The sequence below is a fragment of the Macrotis lagotis genome, chromosome 8 (genome assembly GCF_037893015.1).
Source record: "Macrotis lagotis isolate mMagLag1 chromosome 8, bilby.v1.9.chrom.fasta, whole genome shotgun sequence".
NCBI classification, from domain to species: domain Eukaryota; kingdom Metazoa; phylum Chordata; class Mammalia; order Peramelemorphia; family Peramelidae; genus Macrotis; species Macrotis lagotis.
The window spans coordinates 43,899,361-43,919,604 of NC_133665.1; the positions used below are offsets into that span (position 1 = coordinate 43,899,361).

The window sequence follows — 20,244 nt, forward strand, 5'->3', positions numbered from 1 at the left end:
GTTTTAAAGTGCTTTAAACATCTTATCTCATCTGATCTCATTATAAAATTCAGGACACTGAGGTTTAGAGAATTAAAATAAGTCTCACTTGGTCAGTCTCTTGGTTAGTCTCATTTATCTAGAAAGTGTCTAAGGGAGGATTTAAACCTAGGTCTTCCTTTATCTAGGTCAAGTGCTATATCACTTCACCACCTACCTGCAGTGCTATTATAGCTAGCTTTATAAAACTCTTTTGAAAAACTCTTTCCTGAGTTTTCTGTGTTATCTGATCATATCAATAAATTATAAAGTTTTTAAAAGTGAATTTTCATATTCTTGGAGGAGAAATGAATAAACATTAAAAGGAAGCACCATCTTAACAGATTCAAAGAAAGGAAGAAAGGAAGGAAGAAAAAGGAAATGGAAGAAAGAAAAAGGAAGGAAGAAAGAAAGAAAGAAAGAAAGAAAGAGAAAAAGAAAAGGAGAAAGAAAGAAAATGAAAGAAGGAAGTAAAAAAAGAAAAGAAAGAAAGAAAAGAAGGGAAAACCATTACTGGATGAGCATTCTTTTATCAAGGAGTCTCTGAGTATCTAGTACTAAGACATAGTCTAGTTGTTAAATCTGTAATGTGAGACTTCCCAGTCTGATAGGACCTTCTAGAGTTTGTGTCCAATTGTCATAGGCTTTAAGAAGTTAGGACCAATTAAATGCTACTATATCATATTTAGAGGGCACTCTAAAGGTAGTACCATATGGCATACATGTGTCAAAAATTTAAAATTCCAACCTCTAGTAAAGAGAATGGGTCTGCTTTCATTTTGATTTCATTAGAACTAAATATAGGAAGGTCCTTGAGCCAATGCAATGATAAAAGAAAATTTTTTATTAGAAATTTAATTAGACATTTCACTATGATGGAACATCAATGAGCACTAACATGAACCACTTTGTATATAATCTTCCTATAGTGATTCTTAGTCTCACCTGAGTGCTTTTGACTCCCCTGGAGTATAGCATCATTGACACTTTAATTTTTTTAAAGTTCATTACTAAAGACAAGAACTGAGATCAATAGGTATGATCTCTAAAATCTTTTCCCCTCTTTGTCCAGATTCTTGATTTGGAGATGCACTGATCAGGGAAATAGATTCTTTTACATATAACTTGAGGGGGGGCCTGAACATCAACCAATCTAAAAGAGCTCCTTTTTTTTTTTTTAGGTTTTTGCAAGGCAAATGGGGTTAAGTGGCTTGCCCAAGGCCACACAGCTAGGTAATTGTTAAGTGTCTGAAGACAGGATTTGAACCCAGGTACTCCTGACTCCAGGGCAGGTGCTTTATCCACTTTGCCACCTAGCCGCCCCCTGCTCTTTTTTTTTTTTTATCATGATATGCTATAAATCCCAACCACCAGAAATTCATTATTTTTGTACGAACACATTGGCCCCCAGGAATTCCTTATCCTGTATTAATTTGAAAGCATTGGACATTAAGCCATTATCAGTCATCAATAGCTTGGATTAATATACCAGTCGCTTAAGGCACATTTAAATAGTAGCTTAAAGAGCCTGTTCTGTGAAACTTCAGAAGTTTCATTCTCTGCTCTTTTCAATTCATGCTGCACAATCCTATGCCTTGCACCTCTTAGGTTAACCTCCCTAAAGAATCATGATTTTTGGCATTTGTGAAGGCAAGTAATGTATTTTTAAATTCATTCTTTGATTTAAGATGTAAACAAGTCTAGTCAGAAATAGGACTAGAGCCCAGGTCTGCTGATTTTCAGTCTAGTTCTTTTTCTACTCTCTCCAAATAAGACAGATTTACGTTACTTAAGACAAATTCAGAAAAGGTGGAAAGGAAATGAGTTACTCTAAATGTTTGATGAAGGGCATTATTAATAATTTCTACCATCTCAGAGGTTCCTATTTTAATGAAGTAGCCTGGTTAATTGGGTGGAAAAATTTAATGATTTTATGCACTTGAAGGAGTGCATGTGTTGTAAAAACATAACTTTTACATATTTTAAAATTACACAGTCTTAAAAATCATCAATTAAAAATTCCCTCCTCTAAGTTTGTTGCACAAGGCAGTTTTTCTCATCATTCCCTGTTACAATTCTGATAATCATGTCACCTCCCATTATTTTTTAATTGTATTATCCTGCCTACATAAAATCATAACCTTTATGCCTAAGGGATTGACTGGAATCTTACTTTATTTTAACCTTGTCTCACTATTTTCTACCCTTTAACCCATGATTAAATCAAGCCCAACTTCTTGCATTTTATTAGAAATATATTAAACTTTCTCCAAATGAAGTTTTTTCTTCAAACTATTCCCTTTAACTTTGAGACTTTCTTTGCTGGCAAAGTTAGACCAGTCCTTTAATTCTCAACTCATATGCCACCTCCTGTACAAAGTCTTCTTGATAATCTAATTGTATGTGATGTCTCTTCTTTGGATCCTTTAAACTTTATGTCCCACTTGTAGAACATAGCTTATTCTGCCTTGCTTTATTGGTATTTTTGTAAATATACAGAAGACAATGAAAGTTTAGATGCCTCATTGTCTTGCTCATGGTAGATACTCATTAAATTCTTTTTGAAATCAACCAAAGTTAAGTGACTTGACCAGGGTCACATAGCTAGCTAGTAAGTGTCTGAACTCAAATCTGAACTCAGGTCTTCCTTATTTCATGGCAGTTTTCTAACCACTGCCCCAACAGCTGCCCTGCCTGGAACATATTTGGTGCTTAATAAATGTTCATTGATATATATATATATATATATATATATGTATATATATATACATATATATATATATATATATATATATATATATATATATAGTTAACATATGTGTGTGTTCTATGCAAACTCTAAAGAGCCAAATAAATGTCAGTTATTATTAAAAAAATCATGATTATCATCATTTTTGTTCAGGTACCTCATACTCTGAGACTCATTTATTCTTTCTTTCAGTATATTTATTTTCAGTGATTTAGCTGACCTTTAGATGGCTAGACCAGGTGAGAAAGTCCATCCTCTGTTCCTAGTGACCCATCCCAGACAGAGAGAGGCTAGAATCTTTTTGGCAGTTATTTTCTCATGATATTCCATCCTCTCTCATCCTTGCTGAGATATATTTGATTTGTGAGGGGAGGAAATGATGCAACTGGAGAGTGCACACCATGATGAAGTGGATGAAGCAGTGAAGAAGAACTCAGATATCTCTGACTCTCCTTTTAATTTCATGGTTTCATGTTTTTGTATGACCACAATTACAGTTGTGTGAGGTTGAAGCTGATGAAGCAATTTTGTCTTGGTCTATAAAATAAACTGTCAGTTGTTGATTTCTTGGGCTTACCCTCCACAGAGTTATCTTGGCATTTTGGGTCTCTTGGATACAGTTCACTAGCTGTCTGGCCTTCTGAGTTAGTTGCCTCCATAAGTTTTTTTTTTTTATGTTTTTGCAAGGCAAATGGGGTTAAGTGGCTTGCCCAAGGCCACACAGCTAGGTAATTATTAAGTGTCTGAGACTGGATTTGAACCCAGGTACTCCTGACTCCAGGGCCGGTGCTTTACCCATTGTGCCACCTAGCTGCCCCCACCTCCATAAGTTCTTGGTTTTGGCCACTGTTTTCTCTACACTTTTGAATTATACCTTTCCGCCTTAGCTGTTATTCAGTTGGTTTTTGTAGTCATGTGTAACTATTTGTGATCCCATTTGGAGTTCTCTTGGCAAAGATACTGGAGTGGTTTGACATTTCCTTTACCAGTTAATTTTACAGATGGGGAAACTGAGGTAAAAAGGGTTAAGTGACTTTGTCTTGCCCAGAGTCACATAGCTAGCAAGTGTCTGAGATAAGATTTGAACTCAGAAAGATGTATCATCTTAACTCCATACCCAGAACTCTATCTTTTGTTTTGCATAGCTTCCCCTTTAACTTGCAGGCATATGATAATTTTTACATATGAACTCTGGTCCCAGTAGAACTGCTGAGACACCATGGATCAGCAGAAAGAACACTAGTAATCAGTTAAGAAAACCTAGAAATGAATCCCTGCTCTATCACTCTGCACCTCAGATTTTCCACCTTTAAAATAAAGCCTTAAAATCTCCAAGTCTGTTAATTATTCCAAATTATAAGCAGCTATTGTCAGAGTGGTACTGGGGGCAGATCGATTAGGCTGGTTCTTTTTCAGTGTGGGCACATACCTTACAAACTGGTAAATGTTAAAAATCAGAATTTATTTGATGTTTTGTTGATTGTCTATTGTTAAGAAAATGATGGAGAAAGTGTTAATAAGGCAGGCTAATTTTTTTTTTTTGTTTTAGTTTTTGCAAGGCAAATGGGGTTAAGCTTGCCCTTGGCTTGCCCAAGGCCACACAGCTAGGTCATTATTAAGTGTCTGAGACCGGATTTGAACCCACGTACTCCTGAAATCCAAGGCCAGTGCTTTATCCACTGTGCCACCTAGCTGCCCCAAGGGAGGCTAATCTTAAAAGTGAATTCTGGGCGTCCGGAGCCCGTGTCTTGGAGGACACAGTGAAGCCCACCCCCTCGCCGGGACAACCGCGGGGCCCGGCTCTGGAGCAGTGGGGCTGAGCTGCGGCTTCGCAGGCAGCGGCCCCGGAGGCGGCTGCATCCTTGGCGGCCACGGCTGTGTTCGGGTCCTGACCTCTGCCTTAGGGTCCCAAAAGAAGAAGCTGGACATGGCAGACGAGGCGCTCTTCTTGAGTAGAAACACAGTGAGATCGTCACGGGCGTCTACAAGTCCGCGGATCAGAGGGAGGTGGAAAATGGAAGATGCATAACTAAGTTGGAGAACTTGGGTTTTAGAGTAGGACAAGGATTGAGAGAAAGGTTTACAAAGGACACTGCAAGATTCAAGGTTGAATCAGATGTCATGAAGTTCATTTGCACAGAGTTTTTGGACCACTGTTTTCAAGAAACAAATTGATAATCTAAGGACAAATCATCAGGGCATCTATGTACTTCAAGAGAACACATTTTGACTCCTGACTCAGTTGTCTGCAGGAAAACAGTATTTAGATCATGCACCTAAGTATTTAGCATTTACATGTGGCTTAATCTGAGATGGTTTATCAATTGGGGGATAAAAAGTATCGTAACAGCTGAAGTGTCAGCAATGCCAGCAAGTAAATTGCAAGTGCTGATACAGAAGATGCAGCATGTACTCAAATCCTTCTACAATGTAAAGAGATTAAATTATTCATGTATAAAGATTTTTGAGTAGTAACTTTTGACTTACTGGCATTGTTATAATTGATTGCATTGATTTGTATAAGCTGCATGTCAATTTAATTTATTAGATGGTGTAACATGTACTCTATATCATCTGATGGAACAAGAGAGTATCAGAGAAAATTTTACTGACACTTAAATTGTAGCTTTATATTACAATTTATTTTATTTCATTTAAAATTTTACTAAATAAGCACAGCAACCAAGTAACAACATTTTTTGGTGCTTCTGATCTATTAATTCATGATAATATTTATTTGGCATTAAAAAGGAGAGCAAAATTAAAGTCTTAGCAGACCTGAAGGAAAACAAAAGGATAAATTAGATTTTAAAAGTTGGAAGTGTATGTAAAAATGAACAATTTTCATATTTGTTTGAAGAGGTCTTCTATTTTAAATATGGTCATGGCACTACAAAAACTAAGACTGAAAGAGGGTTTCTGGGATCAGCAAGGGTAGAAAAAAAGGAGATAAATCTTTGAAAGAAAGAAATCAGATGAAGGAAATTCAGTTGATGGGATGGATCCTAGATTAGATAGTTAAAGCACTATATCTCTTAAAAATACACAAGACCAATCAGGTTGACTCTTCACATGCAAAGGTTACTTGTCCAAGTCAGTTTCACTACATTCAATTAATAATTGAGACTGTCCAATCTTCACCCATACTAGGCAACAGGAATATTCATTTCCAGCGATTTTAAACTTGTCACATGTGCTAAAATTTCTTTTATATTAAGTATATCCCTCATGGGTTTACCAGTGGTATACAATAAATATTGTTTGATTTCTTTAAAAAAAATTAAATTCTGAGTACATTTCTTTATTTTTAGTTTTTGCAAGGCAATGGGGTTAAGTGATTTGCCCAAGATCACACAGTCAGTCAATTATTAAGTATCTGAGGCTGAATTTGAACTCAGGTCCTCCTGCCTCCAAGGTCGGTGCTCTATTCACCGCAAAACCTAGCCACTCCTAGCACCTTCCATCTTACATGTGTAACAAGGGAGGAGGCACAATATGCAGGTAGACTAATTGTTCTCAATTGTCTTAATTTGTAAAATGGAGATAATAAAATCTAGTGTTTGATTTTAGTTATATGCCATTTTCTTATTTGTAAAATGGGCATAATAATGTAACCTTTAATTTAACTCTATTCTCAATTTCTTTATAAAAAGATAATTTAACTTGGAATCTAGAAAATGTAAGGTATGAAATGGAGATACTTATATCTAACTTGTCTACTTTTATGAAACAGTAATAAAGCTCAAATCAGAAAATGTACATTTTCAAAGTGGTTGGACAGTATGGAATTAATGAGCTCCAAATTTAAAAGGCAATTTAGGGAATAAAAATACTTATTAACAGGGAGAGGGAAAATTTTGATCATCTGAACAAACATAATTCTTCTGAAACAGAAGACAGACTTCATTCTGATTTTAGTAGTCTTCTAGTTTTGTTTTTTTTAAATTTAATTTGATGAATTTCTGACTTTGGAAGTTGTGATTGCAAATAAAATATTACACATGTAATTTATATGGACATTTTGACTCAAGGAGAAAATCTTATTAGTTTTCCTCTAAAATTCTACTGCAATGACTCATTGTAATAAGGAAGTGATTATGACCTTTAAAGTTAATAATTGAAGAACAGAAGCTGTGGCAGATTCTACAATTTGGAAATGCTTCAAATATATGTACCATAGCTGACTGAACCTATAAAGAGAGGACCTGCTTAGCTATAATTAGAGAGGTTTGTTACCTAAGCACTGAACAACAGATGGATATAAACTCTGACAGAAAGATAACATCTTGAAATCAGTGGTTGTTTGATTTTTGCATTCTCTTGTTTCATCTTATTAAGATGAAATCTTCATCTATAGGGACATCAGTGAGGAGATCTCTTTAACAAGGCAGTTCATCAATCCCACTGCAATTTATAATCTTAAAAAGATATCTGGGAACAGAGAGAATCTAGTGAGTTATCCAGGATGGCCCAATCAGTGTATGTCAGAGACAAAGACTTGAATCTTGACTCTGAGACTAATTCTCTTTCCATTATATGCTTGTTGAATTCATTGTCTTGAACATGATAAAGAATTTTTGCCAGGGCAGCTAGGTGGTACAGTGGATAGAGCTCCATCCCTGGAGTCAGGAGGACCTGAGTTTAAATTTGACCTCAGACACTTAATAATTGCCTGTGTGACCTTGGGCAAATCATTTAACCCCACTGCCTTAAATAATTTTTTTTTTTCAAAAAGAATTTTTCCCTAACAACTCATAAAACCATATATATGAATATGGAAGTAACTTAACCTGAGTAATCAACAATGATAAAATCACAGATCTTTTGAAGTATTAAGGTAAGAAGAAAGAAAACTTTAAATGGGAAAAAAGATTTTTTTAAACATTAAGAATAGAGTACTGTCATAAGACTTTTGAGTAGAAATATATAAAAGAAGTAATTAACCCCATTCATTTTACAGATGAAAAAATTAGAACCATAATGAGTGAAGTACTATACTAAAAGTAATATAACTAGTATATATTGCACACCCAGAATGACCTATAATCCTTAATCTTCTGACTGCATCCAGTGATTTCTCAGGATAACATTTTAAAGAGAAAAATTCTTTTGGACAGTTCCTTTTTGTACAATTCTTGCAATCAGTTTGCTCAAATATATATCATCTTTTTCAGGGATTATATAATTGTAACTGAAGATATGACTAAATATGTACATATCTACTTTATTAAGCTGATGACATTTTGACCCCATTTAACTGGACATAATCTCATCAAAGAATATCTGAAGCAAGTTCAATGAAAAGCTTGTTTTCTCTTGAAACTTAAGCAAGTTCCTTTAAGTACCTAAGAAAGGACAATTTAATTAATAAATCTGCCAAGAAAGGTACAATATACTCATTTTCTGATCTACATAAGCCAAGGTATAGTCAGGAAGTACAGACTTTTTTTATGCACTCATCAACAAGTATGATTTTAATTATGTTGGGCATGTGAGAGAGTTCATATCTCTCCTCACCTCCTGAATTTAATTGAGAGACACGAATATTTATGAGGTAAAAAAATGATTTTAAATTCTAGGCAAATTGCCAGTCATCCTGACTTTTATCTTGTCTCAGAACTTTGATAATTCTGGAAGAAAGAGTGAGGCTGATGATTGTGCAACATTGCCTCAGGTAAATCCAATTCATGGCTAAGTCAAAATATCACCCCATTATGTCATTGGATGTCATTGGTTTATTTCAAAAACAAAGGATTGACAACAACAACAAAGACCAACAACAATAACTACTACTACTACTACTACTACTACTATTACTACTACTACTACTACACTACTACTACTACTACTACTACTACTACTACTACTACTGCTACTACTACTACTACTACTACTACCATCCCTGTACTTCTTCAGAGGTTCCCAACATCTATCTTAAACTTAACTCCTCAACTGCCTTTTCAGATGTTGTATTAGATGTAATGTGATATTTTCCTCTTCCCTTTGCCCTCTCACAAATGCCCTCTCCTGTATCTTGTTTCTCTAGTGCTCTGCTTTCTGATTAAGTAATTCATGGTATTGTGCTGATAGCCATTATTGTTGTGTTTTATCTTTGTCCCAGATAACAGTTTTGTGATTAATTGGAGCTCCATGTAAATAAAAAAAATTGCATTGTGAAAAAAATTCTAGGCAATATCAGCTGGCCTAAGTATAGCTGCCTCCTTGGAATTCCTTTGTGTCTTTTGTTGTGCTGTTGGTAATATCTCTGTTGCATAAAGGAGTAGTCTTGCTTATTTTAAGTTTATAACACACAGTTATTGTAGCAGTACCCCTTCATAAAGATTCAACCCAGTTATATTGTTTTTCTTATTGAAGGCTAGAGGGCTATAAAATATGCTTTAGTAAATCAGATCACTGTGAGGTGGCTGACAAAGAGTCATGCCACAGAGGTTTCACTGAGAAGAGGAATTTTGACTGAGCAAATTTCTCACTGCAGCTTTCACATCCTTGTTCCGAAGGCTATAGATGATGGGGTTCAGCATAGGTGTGACAACACCATAAAACAAGGAAATGAGTTTGTCTGTTGCTTGCAACTTGTCTTCTCCAAGAGGAGCCTGAGATTTGGGTTTTGCATACATGAAGAAGATGGTCCCATAAAATATGACCACCACTGTCAGGTGGGCTGAGCATGTGGAGAAGGCTTTTTGCCTTCCCTTGGCTGAGTTCATCGTCAGAATGGTGTAGAGGATAAACATATAGGAGAAAAAAATCACCAGCAATGGTAGAACCAGAAAGACCATGTTGGAGATCACCATAGTAATGACATTGAGGGATATATCAGCACAGGCTAATTTTAAGACTGCTAGAATCTCACATGAGAAATGATTAATGACATTATTTCCACAGAAAGGTAACTGCATTGCAAGAGCTGTTTGTACTATTGAATTGATCCCCCCTGATACCCAGGACACTGAAGCCATCAGTACATACACAATTTTGTTCATGATGATGGGGTATCTCAGAGGGTTGCAGATAGCCACATAACGGTCAAATGCCATCATACCCAGGAGTAAACATTCAGTACTTCCCATGGCAAAGCCAAGGAACATCTGTACTGCACATCCTACAAAGGAGATATTTTTTTTCTTAGATATGAAGCTAATCAGAGTTGAAGGTATAGAAGTGGTTGTATAACAGATGTCCAAGAAGGAGAGGTTACTGAGGAAGAAGTACATAGGTGTGTGAAGGTGAGAATCAAATATACTTGCTATAATGAGGACACCATTTCCAAACAGGATTATTATATACATCACTAGAATTAGAACAAAGAAAATTATTTCAAGCCTTGGGTAGCCAGAAAGTCCCAGAAGAAGAAATTCAATTACAAAAGTTTTATTTATTCTTTCCATTTTTATCCCCTTGCAGGACTTCATAGGAAGAAATATTGAAAAATGCTCTTATTCCTGACTCACATAAGACCTCCAACAATCATGTGACTAGGTTGTCACTATGGAGTTTGATTTGAAATTATTTTCATTTCTGACCACTATGAAAAGTTTCTTTTCTTAGCAGGAAGCAGGATCAAAATGACCAAAGAATTCTATTTACCTTCATCAATCTACATGATCCCAAGAAGTCTAGAAGTGTTTGTCTCTATTGTTGAATTAAATTTTCAGGAGTTGATTCATGCCAGCCATGACTTTCAAACAGAAATATCTGATTCTGTTGTACCTGGTAGATCTCACTAGGACATGAAAGGTAAAGTAATAGATCAAGAGATTGATTTTGTAGTTTTTTTTTTTAGTTTTTTTTTTTTTTGCAAGGCAATGGGATTAACTGGCTTGCTCAAGGCCACACAGCGAGGGAATTATTAAGTGTCTGAGTTCGGATTTGAACTCAGGTACTCCTGACTCCATTGTGCCACCTAGCTGCCCCTTTCAGTGGTTTTCTAAATGTATTCCCTTTAATATTTGTAAGTTAATTAAAAGAACACAAATTCAACATACATTTATAAAATAGCAGCTATGGGCAAAATATCATTCTAGGCACTGAAGAGTCAAAGAAAAATGAAATAGTATCTTCTCTCAAAACTTTATAGTCTACTGAGTTGAATACAATATATATTCAAATAAGTATACCAGAGAAAACAGAAAAGAAAGAGAACACTCACAATTTTGAGGGACTCTGTACAGGCCAAAAACAGAGATGACACAAATTGACCTTTGTGAGAAGATAAGGGTTTGGAAATATAGAGGTTAGGAGGGAAGATGTTCTAGGGATGAGAAATCACATATCATCTGATAACTTTTTGGAAAATAAAGTGTAGAATGAACATAACTTTATAATTAATGTCCAATACCAAGACTATGGAATGGGAATACCTAAATGGCTCAGTGGATAGAGTCAGGAAGACCTGAGTTCAAATTTGAACTCAAATACTTAATACTTGCCTTGCTGTGTGACCTTGGGCAAGTCACTTAACCCCATAGCCCTACCAAAAAAATAAAAGAAAAGAATTTATTGGGGTAAACCCTTATGTTAGTTATTACTGAAGCAGGAAAGAGTGAGGCAAAATCTTTAGGCCCAAGGAACTAGAAGATTAATTTTTGAAGCCAGAATAAGACACCAAGCTACTAAGGAATAATTCAAGACAGTATACAATGATATTCTGAACAGAGGAAATGATATGAACAAAGACTAAAAGGTATCTTGTGTTCTTGTGTGATTGGGAGGAGGTCAGACTTAAACTGAATTAGAGGAATAAGAGGTGGGTTGGAATCTAATGGAAGATAAAGTTGGTTAGATAAATAAAATTATGTCAAATGATAAAATCAATTGAAATTCATGCAAAGGAAATAAGAATTTCCAGCCAAGATCGTGGAGAGAAACCATCTGTTTTCAGCTCTCCTGGCTTTCCCTCAGAACTAACATGAACTAAGTCTCTTAACAGATTTTGGATCCATAGAACCCCAAGAAGAATCAAGTGGACATCCTTCAGCAATGTCTGTCACAGTGGGTTGTGGGCAAACTGGGCACAATCTCTACATAATATGAATATAATAGTATTGGTTGAAATAATGAATTTCTATAAAATAATAAATAAAATTGAGCAATAAATTGGATGATATTTCTACATTTTTCCTATCCATAATCTCTTACCTTGAATTCAGAAGTCACTTGTTTATTAATAAATTGTCCTCTGATGTGTCTCTTCAGGATTTTTTCCCTTTGATAAGACTCTCTGAGCTTCTGTCATTAATGACTTTCTCAATCCTGATTTTCCTTGATATTTCTGCAGGATTTTATATTGTCAATCATTCTCACCTGTTCTTTATGCTCTCCTTTCTTTGTTTTTTATGACATGGTTCTCTCTAATTATGAAGGTAAGGTGATTTGCCGTATTTCATGGCAAAAAATATCACTAACATCAACTCATATGTGTATTACTGGATTTGCTGTTCTTCAGGCATTTTTCAGGTGTGTTCACTTCTTCACTACCACATTTTGGTTTTTTTTTTTGGCAAAGATACTGGAGTGGTTTGCCATTTCTTTTTCCAGTTCATTTTATAAATGAGGAAAAACACAAATAGGATTAAGTGACTTGCCCAGGGTTATCCCACAGGTCTGAAGCCAAATTTGACCTCAGAAAGATGAACCTTCCTGAGTCCAGTCCCAGTACTATAGTCACTATGCTGCCTTGTTCCCCTAAGCTTTTTGGTAGATAATTTACGATATTTATAGTAAATAGTAAGTAGTGGCTATTTACTAAATACTTGTTTTTCTATAGCCTACTTCAAATATGCAATATTGTAACATTTAAATCTGAAATTTTTCTTTAGTTATGTGATAGAACATTAAACTTGGAGATGGGAATTTCTGAGTTCAAATCTTGCTTTAGGTGCTTACTAGCTGTGTGATTCTGAGAAAGTCACTTAAACCCTCTCAATCTCAGATTCCTCACCTGTAAAATCAAGATAATTACAGTACGATCTCAAGGGATTCTTGTGAAGATCGTGAGTTAACTTGTGTGCTTTGTAAGTTAAAACACTATATAAGTACTAGTTAAATATAGTATTAAAGATGTTGAATATATATTGTTTTTATTGTATTTTCATATTATATTATTTTATATTTATTCCTATAATTATATCACCCTGATTATTATATATAAAATGATAATTATTATTATTATTAGTTTTGAACTTCACATGAGATTACATATTTTGTGGAACAGCAATGAATTCTTGATATAACTCTTCTAAACAAATCAGTCAAGATAGGAAATAATTATAATTCAGAAAAACTATAAATAATGAATAATTGGATAAGTGTTGATGTCTAAAAGTTCTTAAAGATTGGAATATTTTAACTCCAGCTATTCATAATCTAGATAACAAAATTCTGGTGTAGCTATCATAAGACATTGAAAAATTTCAGTGTGTTATCTGATAATTATATCCTAGGTTTACCTGGAGATTAGAGGAATCATTTTCACTGCTTCAAAGAGATACCCTTGCTTCTTCCAAAATATCATCAAAGAATTTCTGAAATTAAGAGTATGTACAGACTTACATTTCATATAATACAAGTCTTTAACAGATGAATCACAGTAAATATTTGTTAAGCAGTCAATACCCAAGGCTTATCCCCAAAGCAATTTAAAGTCGAAAAGTGAAAATTGCCAAATTTAGAAACTTTCTGTTGCTTCAGGGACAATGGTTCACAGAGCAATTAGAAAGAAGATATTAGTGCACACTAATTGAAGAATAAGTCAAAGGAACAAGAAAACGTTTTTTGCTACTACAACTTTAGGGCAGGAGAAATTTGTAGAAAACCTGGCAATTTTAAGACTGGATCAAACAAATCAGACAATTAAGACAGTGTTTTTAAAACTCTCCCTATCTGCTTGTCTGTATGTCTGCATAGCTGTCTAGCTATCTGCTTATCTGTCAGTCTGTCTATCTATTTTGTCTATATACCTACCTTCTACCTATCTATTATCTGTCAGTCTGTCTTATCATCTTTCCATCCTTCCTTCCTTCCTTTTTTTAAAAATGAATTTATTTATTTAATCTTATTTTTGTACAAATGATGTTTTTAATACATTATTAAAATATTCCTGTTTAAGAGTAAACATAATATGCCCTTCCCCACAAAAATATAGATCTACGTGAGCTATAAAGTAAAAGAAAGAGAAAAAAATTAAAATTAAAATTAAAAAAATAATAATAGTAGGGGTGGCCAGGTGGTGCAGTGGACAGAGCACCAACATGGAGCCAAGAGCACCTGGGTCCAAATCCAGCCTCAGACACCCCAAAATCACCCAGCTGTGCGGCCCTAGGCAAGCCACCCAGTCTGATTTGCCCTGCAACCCCCTCCCCAAAAATCATGATAGTAATAATAAATGTTCTTCAGTCTGTGTTCCAACACCTCCAGCTCTGTCATGGGTGGATCACATTCTTAATGACAAGTCCATTACAAAATCTACTTCCATATTTTTCCACCATTGCCATTGCTGATCGCAATTCTTAAATGCTGTAGGGTAGCTGAGTGGTGCAGCAGACAGATCCCTGGTCCTGGGGCCAAGAGGCCCCCAGCCCACATACCACCCCTTAGACCCAGCATCCACCAAGCCCTGTGGTCCTAGACAGGCCATCCAATCCCTGTACCTTGCAAGAAGTAAAAGAGAAAATGTGTTATATCTGACCACTCTCTTTCCATGGTCCATCCTCTCCTCCATCACTCACATCCTCCCCACTTCCCCCATGCCCCTTCTCTCCTTTTTACTTTAGATGTCTATAACCCATTGAGTATATATGCTGTTTCCTCTCTGAGTCACCTCTGATCAGAGTGAACATTCCCTCATTCCCCCTTGCCTTCCTCCCTTCCATATCATTGCAATAGCTCATTGTAATAAAAAATTCTTATTATATGAAATATCTTAGCCTATTCCACATCTCCTTTTTCCTTCTTCCATTATAATTATCTTTTAGCCATTGACTCCATTTTTACACTATATCTTCAAATTTCAGCTTTCTCCTGTGCTTCATCTACAAAAGCTCCTTCTACCTGCTCTATTAAATAAGAAGTTTCATATGAGTATTATCAGTATCATTTTTCTATGCGGGAATAGAAGTCCCTCATATTCCCCCCTTCTCCTCCACTCTCTACGCTACACCTGAGTCCTGTATTTGAAGATCAAACTTTCTGTTCAACTCTGCTTATTTCAATGGGAGCAATTGAAATTTGCCTGGTTCATTGAAAGTCCATTTTTTCCCCAGAAGAGGATGTTCAGTTTTGCTGGGTAGTTGATTCTTGGTTGCATTCTGAGCTCTTTTGCCTTCCAGAATAATATATTCTAAGCCCTATGAGCCCATAATGTAGTTGCTGCTAAATCCTGTGTGATCCTGACTGCAGTTCCTTGATACTTGGATTGTGTCCTTCTAGCTGCTTGTAATATTTTTCTCTTTGACTTGGGAATAACTGGGACTTGGCTATAATATTCTTGGGGCTTGTTTTTTTTTGGATCTCTTTCTGGGAGAGATCAGTGGATTCTCTCAATTTATATTTTGCCCTCTGCTTCTAGGATATCAGGGAAATTTTCCTGTAGTAATTCTTGGAAAATGATGTCAAGGCTCTTTTCCTGATCATGGCTTTCAGGTATTCCAATAATTTTTAAATTACCTTTCCTGAATCTGTTTTCCAGATCAGTTGTTTTTTTTTCAATGAGATGTTTCATATTTTTCTTCTAATTTTTCATTCTTTTGGTTTTGAAATATTGTGTCTTGATTTCTCATAAAATCAGCAGCCTCCCTCAGTTCCATTCTGCATCTGAAGGATTTGTTTTCCTCAGAGAGCTTTCTTATCTCTTTTTGCCATCTGGTCAATTCTGCTTTTTAAAGCATTCTTCTCCTCAATAACTTTTTGAAGTGTTTTATCCATTTGACCTATGCTAATTTTATCATGTTATTTTCTTTAGCATTTTTTTGATCTACTTGACTAAGGTGCTGACTTCTTTTTCATGTCTTTCCTGCATCTCTCTCATTTATTTTCCCAATTTTTCTTCTATCTCCCTCACTTGATTTTCAAAGTGTTTTTTGAGCTCTGTCATAGCCTGAGCCGAATTTCTGTTTTGCTTCGAGTCTTTAGATGCAGGAGCTTGGACTTCCTTATCTTTGGATTGAGTATCTTGTTCCTCCTTGGGATCATAGACAAAGTATTTCTCAATGATGTTCCTCTTTTTTTTTCTCTGTTTACTCATTTCTCTAGCCTGTGCCTGGTTTTGGGGTGCTTCCTGAACTTTTCAGTATTATTGGGACACCCCCCCCACAAGGATCTCTGTGTGTGAGGCTCTGTCTTCCCTCCCAGTCTGTGAATGACCACAAGTGCATCCCTCTGTCATGGGGCTGAGGTGGGGGGGGTCTGCTGTTCTATGGGGGCCTAGGCTGTGATCAGGATCTGAATGTGGTTAGCCCCCCAGAGTCCTATTCCAGGGACAGAGGGCAGACCTTGGAATTTTCTCTCCACTCCCCTACCTGGGCTCAGCATTCATGCTTGGGGGCACCTGCTTACTGGCTTTGTCTGCTTTCAATTCCTGGATCTGGGCTGCCAAAAGCCAAGGTGCTTGCTGAATGCCCTGAGGGCTGGGCTTCATGATCTGGCAGAGATCCCCCTGCTGATCCCCCAAGTTGTGCCTTGTGCTTCCTGGGGTGTAGGTCAGGAAGCTGCCTCCGCTGCTGAGAGCTGCAGCTCCCAACACCTTGGTGCTGCCTCTGGGAGGCTTAAGTTCCTTCGCTCTAGCAGAGGCCCCTCTATCCCCATGGAGCGGAGCCTTTACACTATTTTCCAGGTTACCTTGGGCTGGAGAATTGCCTCAATGGATCCTTCTGTGGATTCTGTCTCTCAAAAATTCAGTTAGAGTTCTTAGTTTATAGGTTTGGAAATATCAGAGAGAGAGAGAGAGAGAGAGCACCTAAGAGAGGATCCTCTCCTGTAACCATCTTGGCTTCGCCCCCTTTATCTTTCTTTCTCTAACAATCTAATATCTGTTTATCTACCTACTCATCTCTCTGTCTGTCTATACATAGTATCTATACATGTATCTAATTATAGATATCAGATGAAACACAGGTATTTATGCATATTTCAGTTGTTTGATCTTAGTTCTGGAAGAGGACCAATGACATCAGGAGGGTGATGATGATGATGATGATGATGCATGTCCTTCATTCTTGAAGAGGACCATGATATCGGGGAGGTGATGTTATGACAAGTATGTGAATTGAATTTGAGGAAGGGCTCTGCTAAATCACCAATCTCATTTTCTTCTTCAGGGCCATCTGGGTCTAGTGGCCAGATATGAATCAGGATGACTGGAGATGAACCTGGATGTCAGGCAATCAAGGTCACTTAACAGTCACTTAACACTTGCCCAGGGTCACACAGTAAGTATCAAGTGTCTGAGATTGGATTCAAACTTCCATCCTCTTGACTCCAAGGCCAGTCCTCCATTCATTCTGTCAATGAGACTTCCAAGTAAATTAGATTTAAGTGAGGTAGTGCCTTATAACATCATCAACCTCATTCTCTTCTAATCACTGGAGTCCAGGACAAGACTTAAGTCAGCAGGACTGGCAATGAACTGGGTTGCAATGGGAGACCTTGGTCTTCTTTAGTCAAGGTATTTCCCAAGTCTCAGATTTCCAGAAGCAAAGCTTATTCAATATTAAAGTCTAGCTTAGATGGGAGACAAAAAATAGCCTAATTTGCCTTCTCCAGAAAATCAGTCTAGGAGGGAAATAACTTCAGAGTTTTGGCCAGGACAGAAAACAAATGAGATTCAGTGTCTTGTCCATGGCTATATGTAAGTGACAGAGCTGGAATTTGGATCCAGATCTTTGTAAATCTTGAAACTCAAAAAGTTAGGTGTTGAAAGAAGAAATGAGCAGAATGATTCAAATTTTTTTTAAGTCAAAATTTTCAGTTAAAAATTTTTTGTTTTGAATTAAATAAAAGACATTGATTAGATGATTTCCTGTTCTAATTGTGAATGAGCTTCTATTAAATGTTTTTGCTTGGTATCTCCTTTCCCCTCTCAATTCTGTACTTAGTCAAGTTTATCTAGGAAAAAATAGGGAAATAAATGAGTTAGATTATTCAGAGTTGGAAAAACTACTACCCAAGACCAAAAATTCTGAATTTTTTTTCTTTTCTCTTTAAGAAACTTCCACTCAGAATTTTTTGTAGATCTTAATCTTGAAGAGGTAAGAGATTCTAATTTTGAGACTCCATGTTAAATATTCCATATAGATAGCTGGGAATGAGATTAGAGACCCACAAGCTGCTACCCTGGTGGTAGAGCAACATTGGAGTTAAGGCCTGAGGTTTCTTGGTGAAGTCATTCATGGACTCAGAAGAGAGTTGAAGAAAGAGAGGAAGAGTAGATTAGACATGTGTTTTGGATTGGAACAAAGCTAGCAACTGCTGCCTAATTGAGATCAAGATGAAACTTGGTGGTACAGAGGATAACTACAGGACCTGGAGTTAGGAAAACCTGATATCAAATCTGGCTTTAGACATTTACTAGCTGGGTGACTCTGTGTAAGTTACAAAACTTCTCTATGCCTCAGTTTCTGTATCTATATAAAAAATGGGGGTATCTACAGTGTGTAGTACAGTGGATCAAGTTCAGAACTAGGAGTTGGGTTGATCAGTTGACTGATCATGACTTCAAATGAGATATCAGACACTTATTTGCTGTGTGACCCTGGGCAAGTCACTTAAAGCTCCTTGTCTCAATATCCTCATCTATTAACAAACTGGAGATTGAAATGACAAACCATTCTACTTTCTTTCCTCAGAAAACCTCAGATGAGATAACAAAAAGTTGGACAAGACTCATCAAAAGCAACAATAAAATGGGAATAATACAATAACACCAAGTTCCCAGGGTGGCTGTGAGGATAAAATAAGATAGTTGTAAAGTGCTTTTGAAATCTAAAAATGTTAAAAAAATATGTTTAACTATTATTATTCATTCTACACTTTCTTCTAATGTCTATTCAGAATCTCCTACTCAATTTTATACAATTAGTCCTTTTTCCATCTCTACAATCAACTATAAGGAAGAAAAAAGGAATTTTATTTAATAATATTAGTAATTATATATCAATTTAAGGTTTTAAGGTGCTTAACACCTTAACACTCATTTGATCTTTGCAAGAAACCTGTGACATTGGTACCATTATTATCATTCTCATTTTATAGATCAGGACACTGAGATTTAGAGAGTAAAAAATCACTTGGGGAAAGAGGTAAGATTGGGAAAAATTATACAACTCAACTAAAATCTTTAAAAAAAAAAGAAAAAATCACTTGGTCAGCATTATGCAGTTAGGAAGTATCTGAGGTAGGATTTGAATTCAGATCTTCCTTTACCCTAGGTCTGGGACAGTCAGGTATCCCAATGGATAGAGCACTGATCTTGGAATCAAGAAGACAGGAGTTCAAATCCAGCCTCAGACACCTGACTCTAAGTAGTTGAGTAGCCACTCAACTACTACAACTTTGGGTAAGTTACTTAACCCTGATTCCCTCTCATTCATGGAAATCTCTAGTCATCCTGATCATATCTGGTCACTGGACCCAGATGACTCCAAAAAAAAGTGAGGATAGTGATGTAGCACAGTATCCTCCTCACTCTAATCCAACTCACATGCTTGTCATGGCATCACTTCCTTAATGTCGTGGTCTTCTTCAAAAGTGAAGGGCAAACATTGTTATTTCTCTATTCACTTTACCACCTAACAGCAGAGATATTATAGCTGGCTGTTTAAAACTTTATTTACTCTTTCCTTGAGTTTTTGGTATTATATGATCATATTAATAAATCACATAGTCTTTAAAAGTGAATTTTCATATTTTGTGAGGAGAAATAAATGAGCATAAAATGGAAAAAACACCTCAACAGGCAGGTTCTTCTCCACAAAAGAAATTAGACTTAAAGTGCCCTACTAAAGGAAAATATAGTATGACATTAAATTAACCCACAATTTCCCTACCCTCCATTGACAATGAAGAAATTTCAACAAGCTCCATAATGGTTCATAAAATCAATCAAAGAATTAAATGATAATTATAGTAAAAAAATCAGTGGACAGAGAACCCCATGATCTGAAACCAAAGTATAACAATATAAAGAATACAAAATTCAAAATTGTGAAATCCATGATATGATCAGTGTATTTGTTTGTTCTGCAAATACCCATAGTAATTATTCCATGCATTAATAAATTATCTTCCTGCTCTGTTGGGAGAAAGAAAAAAGGAAGAAAGAGGGAAAAGAAAAAAAGAAAACAAGAAAGGAAGGAAGGAAGAAAGGAAGAAGCAAAGAACGGCAAAAAAAGAAAGAAGGAAGGAAGAATGAAAGAGAAAGAAAGAAAGGGAAAGGAAGAAAGAAGAAAGGAAGAATAAAGAGA

The 20,244-nt window shown here is 36.1% G+C and overlaps 1 protein-coding gene and 1 pseudogene across 2 annotated transcripts; one reads left to right on the forward strand and one right to left on the reverse strand.

Annotated features, from left to right (window-relative positions):
• Positions 1 to 2,276: 2,276 nt before the first annotated feature.
• On the reverse strand, positions 2,277 to 10,200 carry LOC141494757 (olfactory receptor 13C3-like). Of its 2 annotated transcripts, XM_074195952.1 has the most exons (2): positions 9,248 to 10,176; positions 2,277 to 2,310 (listed from the first exon to the last, which is right to left on the reverse strand). In XM_074195952.1, exons 1-2 carry the CDS (start codon positions 10,174 to 10,176, stop codon positions 2,277 to 2,279), a joined length of 963 nt encoding a protein of 320 aa, XP_074052053.1. The 2 variants fall into 2 exon arrangements, with proteins under 2 accessions (XP_074052053.1, XP_074052052.1); XM_074195951.1 differs by lacking the exon at positions 2,277 to 2,310 and having other exon boundaries at positions 9,220 to 10,200.
• LOC141495056 (trafficking protein particle complex subunit 6B pseudogene) lies at positions 4,695 to 5,239 on the forward strand (annotated as a pseudogene).
• Positions 10,201 to 20,244: the final 10,044 nt, after the last annotated feature.

Bases quoted from the DNA above. Each gene is read 5' to 3' on its own strand.
- LOC141494757 (XM_074195951.1), bottom strand. From the start codon at position 10,200: ATGAAGTCCTGCAAGGGGATAAAAATGGAAAGAATAAATAAAACTTTT.